Below are 18582 nucleotides of genomic sequence, written 5' to 3' on the forward strand. Positions count from 1 at the left end.
ATATATATATACACACACATATATACATATACATATACATATACATATACATATATATATGTGTGTGTGTGTGTGTGTGTGTGTAGAATTGAATATACTTTTAAGTTCTTTAACAGTAATAGTCGACAGTCTAATTACAATAAGCATTGCACATAGAGAAGTTAGCAGACTGTATCTTGTCATCGCTCAAGTGGCGCCCCTAATGGTTGACAACAGAGGTCTTTTTTTTCCTATTTCTTCTCCCAGCCGCTGTTGTACTTTATTGTACGAAACAAATCCACACCTATGACTCCCGTTTCCTGCAAGACAGCTATGTCTGTGTTGTCTTTACTGAAAACCTTTGGAAGAACTCTGTGTAGCAGCTGAGCTATGTTTGTTTAGTGACATCTCGACAGGACCGACGCTATTGTATTTTAACTGTAGTTCGAATGCATGTTGAGGTCTGCTTAATTCGCTATGCCGAGAATGAAATTCAAAGTCTGCTTTCCCCCTTGCGTCACATTTGTTGAATTCCAACTGCCTGTTTACCTGCTTTCTTTACAAAAGTGGACATACTTTTACATAAAGCGAAAACAGCAACAAATTTGAATGATTTCTGTTACTTATTTTCATTCAAAAGCGTTTATCCACTTTTAGCCTTCAGTTTGTGAATTATGGTGGGACAGATATCTCAAAACTCCCATAAAACGCGAAGAAAACTTCGTATTCGATAACATTACAATTAATAATGATGATGATAATAATAATAATAATAATAATAACAACATGACATTGATCAACAACAAGTTTTATGGCTCATCACATGACTTTGTTAACCACTTCCGATGAATCTAGCCGTACTCAGCTCAAACAAATAAGTAGTTTTTTCGAACTAAAAGTCTTTTGACGCCGATGGCTTCAGGATTGTCTAAATGCCAAAAAACACAAGAAAAAGAGCGACGATTCCCTATTAATTTTACATAGAGCAATAATAGTCTTATTTTGTGAATTAGTGATTCATTAAAAAAAATCCCCTGAACTGGTCAATAAGGAGTACGCTTACTCTACTCTATGTCTTTTATTTTGATAATTCGTTTTAGTCGTTCGTCCAACCACAGTTAGGTTTACTGTTTCTGCCTTCCTCCTGCTCATCCAGGTCTCATCCTAAAACATTTGAAGATGGCGGAGAGAGAGGAACAACAAAATTTGATCAATGAAAACGACTACCACTCCGGCCCACAAAATGACAGAGGCAACAGAGGAAAAAAATGCGATATTCGTGACCCAAGTAGTCTGGGACACCGTATCGTGGTCCTTATCTTTATGTGTTTCTTGGGGTTTGGTGAGTAATTTGACAAAACTGCAGTTGAAAGTTCATTTAAATATGTCAGTCATGACTTTCTAATGGCTCATTGTTAAAATGTGTTCTAAGTTTCATAGTGTAACGTAAATTCTTTGAAATTTGACGTATCAGATGGTTTAGGCGAATCCTTCTTAGACAGACGGGGGATGTTTACAATTTTACAAGATAAGTTGTTGGTTGAATTTGTCAAAGTTCTCTGTAGAACCGTTGTGTTCTTTACACTCTCTTCACTCTTCTTTATCCTAGGTAGTTACTTTTGTTACGACAATCCTGCCGCTCTTCAAACTCAAGTCATACAGGTGAGCGTCCGGGTTGGTCAGGTATCTTGCTAGTCATGTGTCAGTCATTCCCTTTCAGGCCATCAGTTAACTCTCTGGTTGACTCTGCTTTCAAAGGCAGTATATTTTACTGAACAGATCTCACAGTGTTGTTAAGCCTTTGCTAATAGTCCAAAACACACAATGTTCCAACAGTGAGATGGACTCCTATGCACAATAGCAAATTTTGGGTGTTGTTTCCTTCTGTAGTGAGTTCATATGAGAATTTACTTCCACTAACATCTACAGCCTTGTAGTTTCTGCGGAGTTCCTCACTGCTTTTATAATTTTCCCCAACTCTGGTGAGAGTTGATTTTTTTTTTTTCTTTACTAACACTGAAAAAGCATCCATATAGTTCACATTCATCACTGGGGATTGAATAAATACTCTCAGTGACAGTGAATGTAACACTTGCAAATGTGCTGTGCAGGAAGGAATGACCTAGTTAACGGCAGCACCGTGTCCTTATGTAGCCTCATGTTCACAGCAAACATGGTAAAATTCAGCAAACAGAGGAACAAAGACAGATTGAGGCAGAGAAAAATCTCCTCGTTTTTCTGAGGGAGAAACAGAATTTTTCTGAGTTTTCTCTTAACTGATGCCCTCCCACCTGTTTATGGAAAGACTGGATTTTGAAGGATGGGAATCTTCTTCAAATGTTAACATAAACATTTTTCTTCTTTTCCGACTGTAATATCCTGTATAATACAACAGTAATTCTCTCTCTCTCTCTCTCTCTCTCTCTCTCTCTGTGTGTTTATATCAGGATATGCGGTTAACTACCTCCAAATTCATGCAGCTGTATGCATGGTACTCTTGGCCCAATGTTGTGCTGTGTTTCCTGGGAGGATTTCTCATAGACAGAGTGTTTGGCATTAGGTGGGTAACTAATGACAACTACATAAATTTTGATAAAATAAGATGACACCAGCCTCTCCATTACGTACAGAATAGAGCGGAGGTGTGTGTTCTTTACTTTTTTTTGTGGCCAGTGAAATATACTGATGTTAAATGGCATTGAAACAGTGAACCATACTTCCAGTGTATGCAGTGTAATGTCACGTCACCGCCTGCAACAAATTTTTTGACAATGCTGTCTGCCAGCAAAATATACGTGCAGTCTGGGAGTCTGCTCAAAGTACCTGCATTACTCTCTAATGTGGGAAAAATAAGCACGGTTTCGACCATTGATAGCATTCTTAATTTGTCAAGCACTGAACAAAGGGTAAAACCCTCATTGTGGGTAAAAGTGAAAAGAGTTCATTCTTTGAATGTATAGTCCTGCTTTATGTTAAATGAAAATTTACCACTGTGCTTGTCATCATGTGTTTGCATTAATTTAGTGACTTCATGTCCCAGTCACCAGCAGATACAAGTAAACATTGATTAACCTGTGCTAATATTTAAAAAAAACTTATTTTTGAAAGGTAATCCCCCCCCCCCTTCAAATTCTTTCAGGCTTGGGACAATCATCTTTTCCCTCTTCGTGTGTGGTGGACAGGTAAGCACACATAACGTGTTTGCATCCCGGTAATTCCGTGTTCTGTCGTTGTGCGTGTTTGTGTACATGAGGACTTTGGTAAACTGAAGGTACTCTGAGAAACAACCTTGTGACTCTGCAGTCTATGGGATTTAGTCAACAGTAAGAGATTATTACTGGTTGTGGAGCATTAGTTTGCATTGCACAGGAAAAGCTAATCTAAATCTGTAAAACATTATTTACCAGCAGGGGGTAACTGCGGATGTGGATGTAAACACTCGAAAGGCACCTGCTTATTTCCGTAGCCTCTTACTGATTAATTTAAACCACTGAGCTATTTGATGACGTCTAATATCGCAGTGCCGTGTTTCGCAGGTAATATTCGCCGCTGGGGCTCTGGTGAATCATTTCTGGTTGATGGAGTTAGGGCGCTTCGTGTTTGGGTAAGGTATACTCGTTTCTCATAAAAAGCTTAGTTTTTTTTTTGTTCTTGTTGTTGTGGTTTCGTTAATGACGCAGCAATCCTACATCTTTTGCTTCCTCTGCTATAAATAGGAACCAGCCAGAAAGGTTAGCTCTCCTCCCACTTTCTGTGCTTTTATTCTCTATTCGAGCAGGATCGGAGGAGAGTCTCTCGCTGTGGCCCAGAACACGTATGCAGTGAACTGGTTTAAAGGAAAAGAGCTGAACCTGGTGTTTGGTTTGCAGCTTAGCATGGCTAGACTGGTAAGAACCGGCAATGAACCGGTGAAGCGCCACCTTGCATGTTGAGCACCGGCACGAATAATTATACGGTGAGGTAACTTTATTCCGTGTTCCTCCCTCCTTCCTCCCTCAGGGTAGCACAGTGAATATGAATGTCATGAGCCATGTGTATAGTAGGATCAAGGATCTGATTGGCTCCACAGGACCCTCAACGCTGGGAGTCTCACTCATGATTGGTAGGTAAAAATGATGGAGAGAATATGATGACCTATGAACCCCCCCTCCTCCCCTCAACTCTGCAAGGATAATTAATTTGCCCCTGTTCATCTGTTCTCACTATGAGGAAGCTATTCCTTTGACAAAGAAGGGTGTTCCCAGTAAATGTGCTGTTGAGTAACTATTAAAAGAACACTTAAAACCAGTTGCATGCTAAGGGCATGTTTTGGAGAAGCCAATCTGAGAGTGAAAATATCAGTACATGTCTGAGTCTACGGTTACAACGTCTAGATCTGCAGCAGAGAGACGCTCTCTGAAACATGACACCGCGCAACACCAGCCGACTCTTAACATGTTTTCTGAGTCCATTACAAACCACAAAACCTTCTTCAGTTTCTGGTCCGGAGGAAGGAACCAGTTTGAGCTCAAATGAGAAGCTAACCATTACTTTACAAAGCTTCTGCTTTCACTTCTGTCCGTATACCTCTCGTGTTCTTCATAATGTTCAGTCACCACAGTACCACAGACCTCAGCTCATGTGCGTTGTCTCTCTATAGATGTCAAAGAGGAAAGTACACACAAATGAAAAAGATATAGTTGAAAACATAAGTGCGTAGTGGACATGTTAATGGTGTAAGTTGTAGATGATGGTGTGTATTTTCAGAGATGTTTGTGGTGCGTGAATTCATGAACTCATCGGTACATCAGATATCTTGGAATATTTTTATAAGAACCATTCCAAATCTCTGCTCACTGCCAAGTTTATCACAGAGTTCTGAGTACGGGTTCCTCTGGTTGTCATGGCAGAGTCTCTGCCCTGACGTGTATTCCCAACTGTAGTACCCATATTCAAGTGAGTCAGTTCATTCCTAACTTGGTGAACCTGTTATCAGTTGACGGTGGCATAGCAAAGGAGGAAAGTTCTTCCTAACTCGAGATACCTGTCTTGTGTTTCTTTTATATCCCATGTCAGAACAGGTCCAGAATGTTAGGTAGATAACTAACAAAACTTCAGATGGGCTTCACGATATGTCAAAATATGGATAAAAAAAAACCCCCAAGGCTTGTGTAATTTCTGAAAGCACCATATTTATATGTAACTGCATGTGCAACTAAGTAGCGAAATGAAGTGCTTCTGAAATGAATGTGCTTTTTCCTTTGTCTCAGCTGCCTCCACCTGCGTGTTCTCGCTGATATGTGCCCTGGTCTTGGGTTACCTGGATAGAAGAGCTGAGCGCATACTCAACAAGGAACAAGGAAAGACTGGTGAGTTTCTGCAGGAATCTCCTCCTCTGCACAGAGTCTGGCCTGTTACCTGTGACGATGCTTCAGTCATTGTAACCAGACTGCAAAGTTGCGATTGTAATGTCCGTCAGCCGATGTTTATTTACATTCTCAGATGTGGATTTGGTCATGCTTTTCAGTGTGGATTTGGGCGTGCTGTTCAGTGTACCATATATGCGTTCGTACATGCGTCGTTTCAGTACCATATATGCGTTCGTACATGCCTCGTTTCAGTACCATATATGCGTTCGCACATGCGTCATTTCAGTACCATATATGCGTTCGTACTTGCCTCGTTTCAGTACCATATATGCGTTTGCACATGCGTCATTTCAGTACCATATATGCGTTCGTACATGCGTCATTTCAGTACCATATATGCGTTCGTACATGCGTCGTTTCAGTAAGCGAACAGTATGAAGTGAAACAGTGTCTGTGAGACAGTGCTGTCTGTCTTTGTCTCTTGTGTACCACAGTGGTCGTTATGGATTTATACATAAACCGTGTTAGTGTCTGCAGCAGGACTGTGTTGTACTCTGTGAGTCAGCAGATCAGATTGGAGAGCTCACTGCCACTCTTCAGCAGATTTTGTGGCTTCTCTCATATGATCTTCTTGGGAAACCACTTAAGCATTTAACCAGCATGTTGGCAATGGGTCCTCTATATAACGCACTTCCTCACCACATGTGTATGTTTGTGTGTGTGTGTGTGTGTGTGTGTGTGTGTGTCTGTGTAGGGGAAGTGATCAAACTCACAGATGTCAAAGACTTCCCCCTTCAGCTATGGCTCATCTTCATCATTTGTGTGGGATACTATGTCGCCATCTTCCCTTTCATCGGCCTTGGCCAGTGAGTACACACACAATCACGCACTTCTTACTTAACTACAACAAATAATTAAATTATATTGTTCAACGTTCTGCCCTAAACGATTCCCAAACTTACGGTTAATATTCTTCATTGTCTATGAAGAGGAAAAGGAAATTGTCCATGAAAAGGAAAAAAAAAATCCCACAAAATTTGCTTTTACAAACTAAATTTATATTTTTGTATATAAATATCTCTTGGAGTGTTAGGAGCCCTCTTTTCTTTCAGTGCTGAATCAGTTCTGACACATGCAAATAGAGATCAGTGCTGTATAATTTCAAGAAGAAAGAGAATGTGAATGAAAAACAGAGGAATGCTAAAAATAAGGAGACAGGGTGTTGTCATACAGATGTAGCAATGCATGTTTTCCTGTCAGTAAGAGCCAAAAAAAGGTCTAATCAAAGATCTTGTGGTGTTCACAAAAAAAAAAATTACAGGATTGCTTCGCAACCATACTCTTCTCTATATTTTTCTCCCCTAAATGAAGAGGCTGGCCAAATAAACATTTCTTAGATCAATGGAAAATGAATATTTTCAGTTCTCTGTCGCTAGGTTATCTGAGTAGTCTCTGTGTCAGGTGACATCAGCAGAGTGACAAAGTACCTTACAATGACAGGCAATTTTGAAAACAGAAAATCTCTGGCTTTTGTGTCAGATGTTTTTCATAAACATTGAGAGGCATTGACTTTAGATATACGGTCTGAACTGGCTGTTGTTATTTGATATGAGAATCGACAACGTGACATGTCACTTTAAATGTATTTGACTACATACTCACTCCAGCAAACATTTGTGGTCAACACAATGCTAGCAGGAAAAGGTTTCTGTGTCATACGCAAACATTCACCTTGTTGGACTGAAATCAAGAGATAGAGAGATAAAAAGGTATGTGAATTACAAAAAGGTTTTCAGTCGTGCGTGTGCCACTTAACATTCTTCTTTCTCCATGGTAACAATTCTTCAGCTCATGCCATAGCTTCAGCTTCTCTGGGTAACTTTATGGGAGCGCGATATGTGTGTTCTTCTGTGAAGCTTTCCAAATGTCTTACGCTTTCATCATCCTCTTCCTTTCTTTTTCAGAGTTTTCTTTATAGAAAAATTTGACTTCAGTCCCGCCCAGGCAAGCGCAGTTAATAGGTAATATAAGAACTTCACAAATATACATTTTATTTATAACAATAAGAAGCATAGCGTTGTCTGACTGTGCATGTCAGTCAAAAGTCTTGAAAGATAAATGTGCTTCTCTCCCTCTTTCTTCCTCCCTTCCTCTCTCAGTATTGTCTACATCATCTCCGCTCCTGCGTCTCCTCTGTTTGGTCTGATGGTGGATAAGACAGGCAAGAATATTATGTGGGTGCTGTGTGCTGTCGTAACGACGCTAATTTCCCACATGATGCTTGCCTTCACCTTCTGGAACCCCTGGATTGCTATGGTAACCTCTCCTTAAATTTCCGTCTCTACAAATTAAAAAAATTTCGTTCGCCAGGGAGCGAACAAATTTCACGTATTGAGCAAAATATGCAGCGTTTTGACAAAATGGTTGGGTTTTTTTTGTTTGTTTGTTTTTTTTTGCGCGTGTGAATGTATCAAACCTTTTCAGGTCTAGACGTGCTTGTGAAGTTAGTCTTTGTGCTTAAAGAACCAGTCTTGGACCAGGTTACTTTTCTGTACGTGTGTGACTCCTCTCTGACCTTGTTGTGGCGGGTCTCTACTCCACAGTCTCTGATGGGTCTGTCTTACTCTCTGTTGGCCTGTGCTCTCTGGCCAATGGTGGCTTTTGTTGTGCCTGAGCATCAACTTGGCACTGCATATGGATTGTAAGTGACTCTACATTTTAGCATGTACTGTTTGTGACTGTACCTTTTAGCATGTACTGTACGTGACTGTACCTTTTAGCATGTACTGTACGTGACTGTACCTTTTAGCATGTCCTGTGTGTGACGGTAAAGACCACTTATGATCCCTCTGATTCTCTTTTCTTTCATCTCCCCTTCTTTCTTTTTCTCATCCATTACTCCACTCGTGTTTTTCTACACAGCATGCAGTCCATCCAGAACCTGGGCTTAGCTCTTATCGCCATGGCAGCTGGAGCTATTCTGGACAACAAAGGTTACCTCTTCCTGGAAGTCTTCTTCTGTGCCTGCATTTGCCGTGAGTAGCCCCTTCCTGGTCCTTTCTCTCGTGCGTGTTAGTGTTTCTGTAATGAAAACAACTGCTCAGTTTTCCAGAGTTTGTGAGGAAGGAGAACCACTGCATAACAACCCGAATATTTTTGAAACATAGTGTTTCGGTGTGTGTCTATGTTTTATGTGAACGCTCTCTTTTTCATTCTCCCTTCCTATGTGCAGTTGCGTTGCTGGCTGTAATATTGCTCTACCTTGTGGATTATTTCAGAGGTAAGTGCTATAGTAACCAGATCTATTGACTGGCTGTCACTGTCGTATACTTTTCCCTATACTCTCGAAATCCTTTGTAATTACCCTCACATTCTCTTCTCTCTTTCTCAGGGGGAGAACTGAACCTATCTGCTTCAGTAAGGGCCAGACTCCTGAAGAGCTCTTCCTCTGATTCGGAGTAAGCACACACAATGACATTTGACCCCTTGACCCTCAAGCCTGACTGTCGTGCCACATTGGACTTGCATTGAATTGGCTTGTGTCCATACCAAGCTGGAGGCAATCATGTGGTTTGGCAGTCATGTGACATCCATTTCGTAAATTCAAAAGTTACGAGGAAAGCTCAGGTGGTCGGGAAAGATGCGCTTTGCTCTAGAAAATGAAGTAGATATGTCCTTGACTCAGTTTGAACAAACTGTTAAAACTCTGCATGTGCTCCATGGCAAATAGCTGGAGCTTTACCCATCTCTTTAACCTTTACTCGGCTCTGTCTGAGTGTGAGTGTGAGAATATGAGTCACCTTTATTCCTTGTCTCCACTCCCTGTGTGACTACTTGACAAAACATACTGCATGGGTGAAAGTAGCTTTTCTTTTACCTATCCTTCCTTAAGGAACATTGACTCAATTGGTGTTAGGTGTAATGCATGTTTGGTTCTATTTATGGGTGTCTTAGCTCTGTTTGCTCTAATAGTTCCCCTGTGTAATGTGTTGCAGGTAAGGGCTTCTCACCTCAGAAGCTTGTCCCACCTCCAGAAGAACATCAGTTGTCAGTCATGCACCAATGGGCTATCACTGCACCGCTGACTCCTCCCACTTACCACCCCTTTTTTTCAACACTATCCTTCTCACATGTGTACTTTTCTGAACTGCTCTTTTATCAAGCTTCTCAGTGTGAGAACATTATTATCATGTGGTAATAATGTTCCAACTCTCCTCAAAACAAAAACCACCCCTCATCTCAAACGTGATGTATATTTAGTCAGAATTAGAATATCACCTAATGTTCTTAAGTGATAATTGACACGAAGGTGAGTGTTTGAGGGAAAGGAGAGGAGAGAGTCTGTAAATGGTTTTGGGACGTTGCCAGTGATTTCACTTCACAAGTACCACTCGCAGAATTGTTTGAGGATGGGCCAAGTTTTTGTTACATATGGAAGATTTTTTTTTCATCAGGGATATTTGTAACGGTCTTTGTGGACCTGGGAGGGTCTCATCTTTCGTGAAGGATATTTACTTTACCTGAACACTGCTTTTGTGAGGACAGCTGTAAATCAGCCCAGATTACTCCATCTCATCCAGCATGTCCTAGGCATAGTGTGGAATGTGACTACTCTTGTCTTTCAAACCTCTTTTGCACTCGGCTCACTTTGTTGTAAAGTATATGTGTGGCAGGTGACCAGAGGCCTTATAGCTTTTATACAAATCGGATGAGTTATTTTAAATGATTTTCTTTCTTTTTTTTTTAATTCAAAATCTGAATATCGATTCATTTTAAACCTCATCGACACCTTTGGTGCTTTTATAAACTTTTTTTTTTTTTTTAAAAATCAGGGTTTTATTGTAAAGTGTTGCGAGATCAGTGTTAATCTCTTTGAAGAATCTCTCTGTGTTGTTTTTACGCCTAAGTATTCACACTCATGTCCTCTTCTGAAAGTTGAATTAAAGGTGAAAGAAGGACTGAACTAAAATAGATGTAGGGCACCAGAGACCCTTAGATGCACTATTAGTCACTATTCGTCATCCACGCAAATCTTCTGTTCTCATGTGATTGCATTTACTATCTGGATCAAGCCACTTCAGATTCACGGTTCAGATTTTAGCACAAATCCACAGTAAACACAGCGTTCACACATTGTGCTCAACTCGCCACAACTTTTTTTATGCATTCAGTCATTTCGCGTTATCATTGTAACCTAAAGGTACTCTTAGCATTCCATATCTGTGTTGGTTTTAACACAACACAGGCATTAACCACGCACAGGTGAAGTAAACACAACTGAGTATTTATTGACATCATGTAAGAAATCCTGTGGGTTTTTTTGTTGTAACACATTCTAATGAGACATGTTTGGTAAGAGAATTTCCTAGTCAATATACACTTACTTGACACAAACAATTCGTTGTTACACAAGCCATGACTCATGTTGTTGAACTTTTTTATTGTTGATTTTCAGTAGTATTGAGTATCAGCATGCCTTGTTTATTAGGTCAGACTTTAAATATAAGAGGCCTGCTTTGGATAATGTAGGAATGTTTTTTTTTTCCTACACATCATATATTCTGGCTCTTTACAAAGTAAACACAACAAAGCCTTTTTTTCCCCTCTGGACTACATCAGTTAGGAACAGTTGGTCTTTGGCTGGTCACTGGTCACTGTATTGACTATCTAGAACCACTGTGCTATAGTAGTAAAGAGTGTATTTTTTTTTTTTTTTGGACGTAGCTGAAGTGGGCCAGGACCTAGCTGGTTAGTGTTTTTATTAAGGGTAAATGTTCACCCATAGGGACACACCACTCTGGCTTTGATCTCCATACTATTGTTCTTTGATGTGTAAAGTGAATGCTGCAGTGCAGCCCTTTTTTTTTTCCACTGAAATGCACTGGAATATCGTTAAACAGTATAACGTCCCTCTTCCTCTTTTATTTTCATGACTCGTGACTTTTTATGTGATTTTTCTTTTCTTGTTTCTTATTTTATATTTTTAGCCAAAAAAAAAAAAAGAAGAGAGACTGTTTGATTTTAGTTTGTTCCTGTTTACATTTTCTGTGTGAATGTGGTACGAAATGGTAAGAAAAGTCATCACAGAGCAGAAGGTCTAGGTCTTTTGAACCTAGAAAAACGTCCTTTGACAATCAGGTCAGGTCTGAGTGGATCGTACCATTTCAGCTCAGACTTCATTTTTTTTTTTTTTTGTACTTTATCTACTTTGGGAGAGAGAATAAATGAAGAATGACAAATCAGTAAGGGTTGTTTGTGTTGTCTTTTCTAATGCTTACCTGTGTACATCCTGCAGAAAGATTATTGACTTTATCCCCAATAGACTGAAACTGTAGCAACTGGCTAATCTGTCAATCTAATAGCTCTAAGCTTTTTAGTGTTGCGTGTCATTTAGTATTATATAGTATAGTATAGTAATATAAAACAAAATGCAGGGTTGATGGATCAGTTTCCCCCCCTTCTGCAAGTAATGGAAAAGCAAAAGCAAACCATGTTCTGTTCTGGCTTTGGGTGATGGTATTTTCTAACTTTTTGTTTACTGCACAAGGTAACGAAATGTAAGTCTATTACTTTTGTGCTCCTGTAACGTACGCACTAGGGAATGGAATTTTCTAGAAATGAACACTTACATATGTACTGACCAAAAGTTTCCATTTGTGTGCGTTGTTTTCTCAGTGAAGCACAAAGTACAAGGCTCAGAAAGGAGTATGAGACGGGATCAGCTTACAAGAGAACTCCGTTTGAGCTACGGAACCGCTATCTCTCCAGACTTGGTGCTCAGGTGCACATTCAACCATGAAAGAAGGGATCGAAAGTGTACTAAATAGGTGTTGATTGCTATTCTTTGATTGGATTGGAATGGTTTGATCTTTGTCCTTTCTCCCTGTAAATAGCTTCCAGACAACTACTACACCCAGCTGTCTTCATTAGCAAATAGGAGTCTGTTAAAGTGACTTCTCCCTTCCTGGTAAACTGGTACCTCTCCATTCAGTCCTAATGCTCAGTGAGACTTCAGTGAAGGCAAGTGTCCTTTTTTTTTTGTTGTTCATTGGTTTATTTCAACTTTGGGGGATAAGAAAAACACACACTGAGATAACTGTACAAAACTTGTTTCTGTGTCCTTGCATTGTTGTGAGTTTGAAAAATGACAGTTAATAGAAAATTCACTGTATACAACTTGGTTTTGTGAGGCTTTTTTTATATATATATATATATTTGGGGAAAATCATTTATTCCTCCTTGTTCCTTTTCCTCCTAACACATAACTAACCATTTTATGTCACTTTTTCCTCACTGCAGGGTTCAATATGCTGAAAACAGGAAGAGGAAATGATTCGCCACTTAGTCTGATCTGCCATCGGCAGTAGGACACGTTCTTCTCCTGTGCTGCTGCTAACTGATGCAGTCTACATTTGTGATAATAAAATCTTCAAAACATACAGTGTATATTTATGTATGTACATTTTAATATTGCATAGTTTTCTTTACCCAGTGTAAGCAGAGCTGGCCCGACACATAAGCGAACTAAGCGCCTGCTTAGGGGCCCGTTGGTCACCAGAGGGCCCCCAAGAGCGCTTCAAGTGTCCCACAAGAGAACTTGAAATTTGTGTGTGTGTGTGTGTGTGTGTGTGTGTGTGTGTGTGTGTGTGTGTGTGATATATTGTATTATGTCAGTGGTAATCATACAAAAACATAATATTATGTTAGCGGGCTGGCTAGCTAATACTGCTGGTTTAATCAATTCCTGCTGCCTCTGTCGGAGCTGGTGTCACTCAGATTGTAAGGAGAAAGTGGAATATTGAGGTAGTTTGTAAGAGGAAGAAATAAGAAGAGTAAATGACTGAATTAAAGTAGTTTATTTTGGAACTTTTCTCATTTCTTCTGAACCTTTTGCACATCTGTACATAGTTTTCAGAAATAATTATTCAGCTTTGTATTTTATTCTTGAACCATTATTGTAATCTTGTTACAGGTCCCATCGTTCATTTTATGTCATTATTTAAGTATTTATTTAATATTGTTTTTCACATTTGCATTTATTTTTCATATGAGACGGAAACTTTACGTAATGGAATTTCTGGCCACTTATTTCTAATTATGCACGCGAATATTGTGTGTTAGCTGCGTTTTAACCGAACGCGAGGCGAAATTTACAAGGGACGCGAATGCATGAAAAGTCATTGGCAGGAGGAGAATGGTCGGGGTTTATCGCGGCAACACTGCAAGCGATGCGAAATGGGCGAAATCAGAGTACTGAGCATTTGCTCAGATAAAAAATGTTCATCTCGACCAAAAATTTCACCTTTAAGTAGGGCTAGAAGCCACGCGCGATCGAGAAGGCGAGGGGTCTATCTGCAGTCTCGCAGACTACACGACACACCCACTTTACTACCTGACACGCCCACTTCCGCACACGACACACCCCCTGAAATAACTTTCTGTATTCTCACACAACCAAATCCCTAACCATAACCGTAGTAGGCGTGTCGTGTAGTACTGTGCGTCCGCAGTTAGACCTACTTGCACCCGATTGGTGTAATCAAAAATGCTTGCTGTGACGTGGGGCGAAACTGGCTTATTCATTTTTCGGGCAAGTGGTCAAACCCACGCGAGGAAAGCGGAGCGAAATTTCGCGTTCGGTTAAGCGCAGCTTAAGTCCTACTTGCTGACAAACCATCAAATATGCGTGTGGGCCTAATTTTAGGCATAAATCTCCAGTCTGCACTATCAGTAAGCCTGGCTTCCTATTTATCCCTGTTGCGTTCAACATTTGTTTGAGTCCTGCAGCATGGTTTTTGAAAGATTATTCGCTATTTGTTTAATACACCATTTATTTATTGAAAGCGACGAAACAAGGTGGGAAACAGAGGTCTACTCGCCATATTAAAATTAATATACACAGAATTTGATGACTTTCGTCTTTTCTAGCTTTGTGTTTTTTCAAGGCATACTACAAACATCTAGGTGTGCGCCAGACCGTCTCATTCTTTCGTCAGTTACTGATCAACCTAGTCACTCCCAGTCTGGTCGGTGAGATCCGCATTCGGCTTCAATGTCCACACCTGCGGATGAACTTTTCTCCGTCGCAAAAACTCCCAAAGCTGTCGGCGTCTTCTGTTGGAAGTCAGAAAATACAAGATGGGGTTGGCACAGCAATTAAAGCTTACCAAAGGCCGCCAGATCTTGTAGCACAACATAGACAAGTTGAGAACTTCACAGTGCCACGGCAGGTAGACGCGAACAAACAGGTAGATGGTTCGCGTGATGTGGTAAGGGCCAAAGCACATTACAAAGAGCAGACACACTGCTCTTAGAGTGCGTACTGATTGGGAGCGCATCGCACTGCCCACTCGTGCACTTTCACCGTTTCTCCTTGACAGCGTTCTCATCATTGAACAATTGCATATCAGAATGATAAGAAAAGGAATGAGAAATCCCACTATGGTCAGGAACATTCCATAAGGAAAATATTGTTTGAAGTGTCCCGGACTTGTAATATCGAAACACACTGTCATATTGTTAATAAACCCAGAGTGGACATAGAATAACACAGGGAATATCTCTATTGTGACTAACACCCACAGAAAGCATGATACCAGCGTCGCGACATTTTTTCTCCTGAAGCGCATAGTCGAAATCGGGTAACGGACTCCCAAAAAACGATGGACGCTAATACAGGTGAGGAACACCATACTGCCATGGAGGCTGGTATAGAAAAGGAAACGCACAAGTTTGCAGGTAGCGTCACCAAAAGGCCATACATCGTCCATGGCATAAGTAACGATAAGCAATGGAAGTGTCCACACATAGAGCAAATCTGCCACAGCTAGGTTAGACAGGTAGACCACCGAACAACTCCGCCTGCGCATCCGGCTGTGTATCAACCACAGTAACGTTGCATTAAGAGCAAGTCCAAACAAAAACTCCACGCTGTAAGTTACAGTCAAGTAAATCCTTTTGTAAGACCTTGTAACTGGGCAGTAAGAATAATTGTGACCGTCAAACCTCACATCCATATTTTCTCCACTTAAATCTTCTCGGACAGGTCATAAACTTAAAGTCACATATCCGTTCCATGTGCTCCTAATGATTTTAGCTGAGATATGAGATACTGATTTAATCCAACTTTTATTCCCGTCACCTGGATAATGTGTAACCAACTGTCGTTCTGTTTTCCTCATATCAATGCGTTGCCATGATTCTTACATCATGTACAGACCTTGGTGTGCCAATGAACGACGATTGGTTTGGAATTACTCCCGAGCCTCTATTTGTTTTAAATATTGCCTTTCAATAATCATCATGTGTGCGTCTCCTAGTGGGATGAGGACGCAAACAGAACTGTGTTCTGTACAGTAACAAAAGGCTGAGTGTCTGCATTACCTATTTCATAACACTCAGATTTCAATGTCACTCTGTTCATTTTCCTTATAGACGATTGTAGACGGTCATTTAAATGTACAGGCTAGTGTAACCAAGTTCTATGTGTAGTGCACAGCCAGACCTTTTTTCCCTGTTTTTCCACACGGAATTTTATGTAAAAGCGGTTGTTAGTTGTTACTGGACACAGCAGTACAGGCTTTGAAGGCTTACACACACGTTTTTCCCATTTAATGAGAAATAGTGGTTTAACGACGCGTTCAGAAACCTCTCGAACGGCAGACATTCGTCTTTTGCCTCTTACTTCCTTAAGAGTGGCTGTTAGCTTAGCGGCGACAGATACGAGCTCTGATTTGTCCCCTGGTTACTCTGTCAAAGTGTGTGTCTATATTCTGCTCGCTTTGCAGAAAGTGGGAACAAACCTCCTTGATTGATGCTGATTACGGGGCTAAATGGCTCCCAGAGTCTGCAACACGCTGTATAAATCATGTACGATCTAAACATCTCATTGGTTGAGAGAACACTGTCCAAGTCGGATCGCTAACATCCAGGCGGCTTCACTTCAAACTGTTCCTTGCATCTTGACGGTGGACAGATACAGACATGCTGAAGAGCGGCAATTTTCGGTTGGTCATATCTAAAGTAATCCGTTTAACATCATCATTGACATGGAATTTGTGCAAATTATTTTATTGCCATTTTGGTATGCGCTAAAAGTCTGCAAACTGGCTGTGTATCAAATGTTCCCCATCGCTTCATGTATGTGTCGCTTGCTAGACCATTTTTAAATATTATTTTTCCTAGAAATTTGTTGTAACCATCGGGAGATAAATGCATCCAAACCTAAGGTGACTAATGTTTTATGCTGTTATGACCTCCAAGTTTCGTTATTATATCGCGTAACTTTGCCTCTGCTTATAGGGACATTTATCACGGCGAAGGAGCAAGATTTCGGAGCGAGACAGTGACTGGCTCGCGGGAGAGGAAGCGCTTGTCCCTCTGTATCACTCAGGTAAAGTCGGGGTATATTTCACGGATTAAGATGGAGGTGCTTTGTGACGTTGATTGAGTGGTTGCTATTCGCATTTTGAAAATGCTGGTGGTACTCACACTTCTAGTGACATGACTATGTGATGCTTATTCATATATTGCAAATCTGACGGTTTGATTAGGAGGTGTAGACATGTGCTCGCTTTTGAACTGAGAAAGTGCGAATACGCCTCCAAAGCCCGTTGTCCACCTTGCTTAAGTCTAAAGGGATACTGTAGGCAGTACGATTCGAGACGTTAGGAACAGTTCAGCCGACGATACTTTCCTTCCAGTGTTGCATTCGCAGCAAACAATTCACATAGCGAGCAGATGAATGAACGTTTTAATGATGCTTCCCCGGTAAATGCCCGTGGCATTGGAACTGTCCTTTCAGCACCACGGTCAGAGACCCAAGGTGATCGCTTGCCTTCTTCACGCTCCAACAAAAGAATATATTTTCACCATGAATTTTGGCGCAAGTCCAATTCAAAGATGACATCTAAAGCATCTGGGTTGTCTGATAATTTCAGATAAAGTTCAAGTAGTGGGCTCATCTTTTTCCAGCTCAGACGTTTTAGATATATTCATCCGATTGTCACTCGCTTGTCATCTATGTGTGTACACATTTCCCTCATTTAGTTTTTAGAGATGGATTTAAACTGATTTATTTTTTCGGAACAAATCTCAGTAGCTGTAGCTAACTGCCTTGCACACAAAACTAGGTTTGTCCAGTATCGCCACTGTGGTATATGTTGCGATTCAAGGAGCGATGGAATGACAGTACTGATGAACATGTAATAGCCTGAAACCGATTCTTACGGCGCGAGTTTTTAATATTTAATGGCAGCGATGTAGTCCTGATTCAGTAACGATAGGATATTGAACGATTTGCTCGCTGCACTGCATCCATCACAAATACGTAGTACTGCTGCATTGGCTGGTTTACCATTTTGTCTCATCTGTTGCAACCTGTTTCTTCCTGATGTATTGAGCTTACACTTCCCCATTCACACCTGATCCTTTGCGCATAATGTTCTCTCTCTCTGTCAGCACTTAAGAGACGTGGTCGATTTTTTTTAAATATTCACAATCCATAACATCAGCATCCAAAACGCAAGGAAAGTTTATACTGAGGTACATTTCTTTTGCAAAGTGCCGGGAGCTCCTAAGTAATCGATTCCAGCGAGTCTCCATTCTTCACAGACTTGTGATCCTTTTTCACTTAAGTCTAAACTGAAACAGAAAATAAGGAGGTTAACTTGTGAAAGAGGATTTGATGAAAGTATCTTTATCTTTTTTAGGAAAAACTTGTCATGAAAATTTTCAAGGACTAATATATCAGTCACCCGGGCAGAGAGATGGCAGGTGAAAATTTAAGAACAAAAAATGTGTCGGCCGCTTTCTGGCCATGTGGTGCCAGCCCAACGTTTCATATAAGTAAAATGAGACTTTAACGAGATTTATGATAGTGGCAATGAGCAGCCAACTCGATGTTTTATATCATTTTACAGATTACAGCGGGTGGAACACAATCGATATACAACTGACGGCTGCCAAGAACAGTACCCTCTGCAGAAAACATAAGTAAATTTTAGGCGCTGGATTTTTAGCTACTAGACTGCAAAAGCATTTTGCTGCAATGAAAAACGTGTACCTCGTAAGAGCACATCCTTACATGTTTAATCAAACTGGTCTTAATTTCACGACAAACATGGGCAGCATTCATATTTTCCTTTGATTTTATTCTTTCCTGATCTCAGACAGAAACAGAACTTTGGAAATAACATTAGGCGGATATCTTTAACTTGTAAAGCTACAGGGACGATATTGTTTATTTGCAGACAGG

At 40.5% G+C, this 18582-nt stretch overlaps 1 protein-coding gene across 1 annotated transcript; it reads left to right on the forward strand.

Moving 5' to 3' along the window:
- The first annotated feature begins 1238 nt into the window (after positions 1–1238).
- On the forward strand, positions 1239–9843 carry mfsd1 (major facilitator superfamily domain containing 1). The gene is made up of 16 exons (XM_030777677.1): positions 1239–1321; positions 1589–1641; positions 2427–2539; positions 3119–3161; positions 3516–3583; positions 3758–3866; positions 3979–4081; positions 5229–5327; positions 6082–6193; positions 7292–7348; positions 7487–7643; positions 7931–8028; positions 8250–8362; positions 8560–8607; positions 8719–8785; positions 9323–9843. The coding sequence occupies exons 1-16, from the start codon at positions 1303–1305 to the stop codon at positions 9324–9326; spliced, it is 1263 nt and encodes a 420-aa protein (XP_030633537.1). The 5' UTR covers positions 1239–1302; the 3' UTR covers positions 9327–9843.
- Positions 9844–18582: the final 8739 nt, after the last annotated feature.

This window comes from Chanos chanos, chromosome 6 (genome assembly GCF_902362185.1).
Source record: "Chanos chanos chromosome 6, fChaCha1.1, whole genome shotgun sequence".
Lineage (NCBI taxonomy): Eukaryota > Metazoa > Chordata > Actinopteri > Gonorynchiformes > Chanidae > Chanos > Chanos chanos.

Coding starts and splice junctions, on each gene's coding strand:
- mfsd1 (XM_030777677.1), top strand. Junction 5,328..6,081: donor CAAGGAACAAGGAAAGACTG/GTGAGTTTCTGC, acceptor GTGTCTGTGTAG/GGGAAGTGATCAAACTCACA. Junction 8,029..8,249: donor CTTGGCACTGCATATGGATT/GTAAGTGACTCT, acceptor TTTTCTACACAG/CATGCAGTCCATCCAGAACC.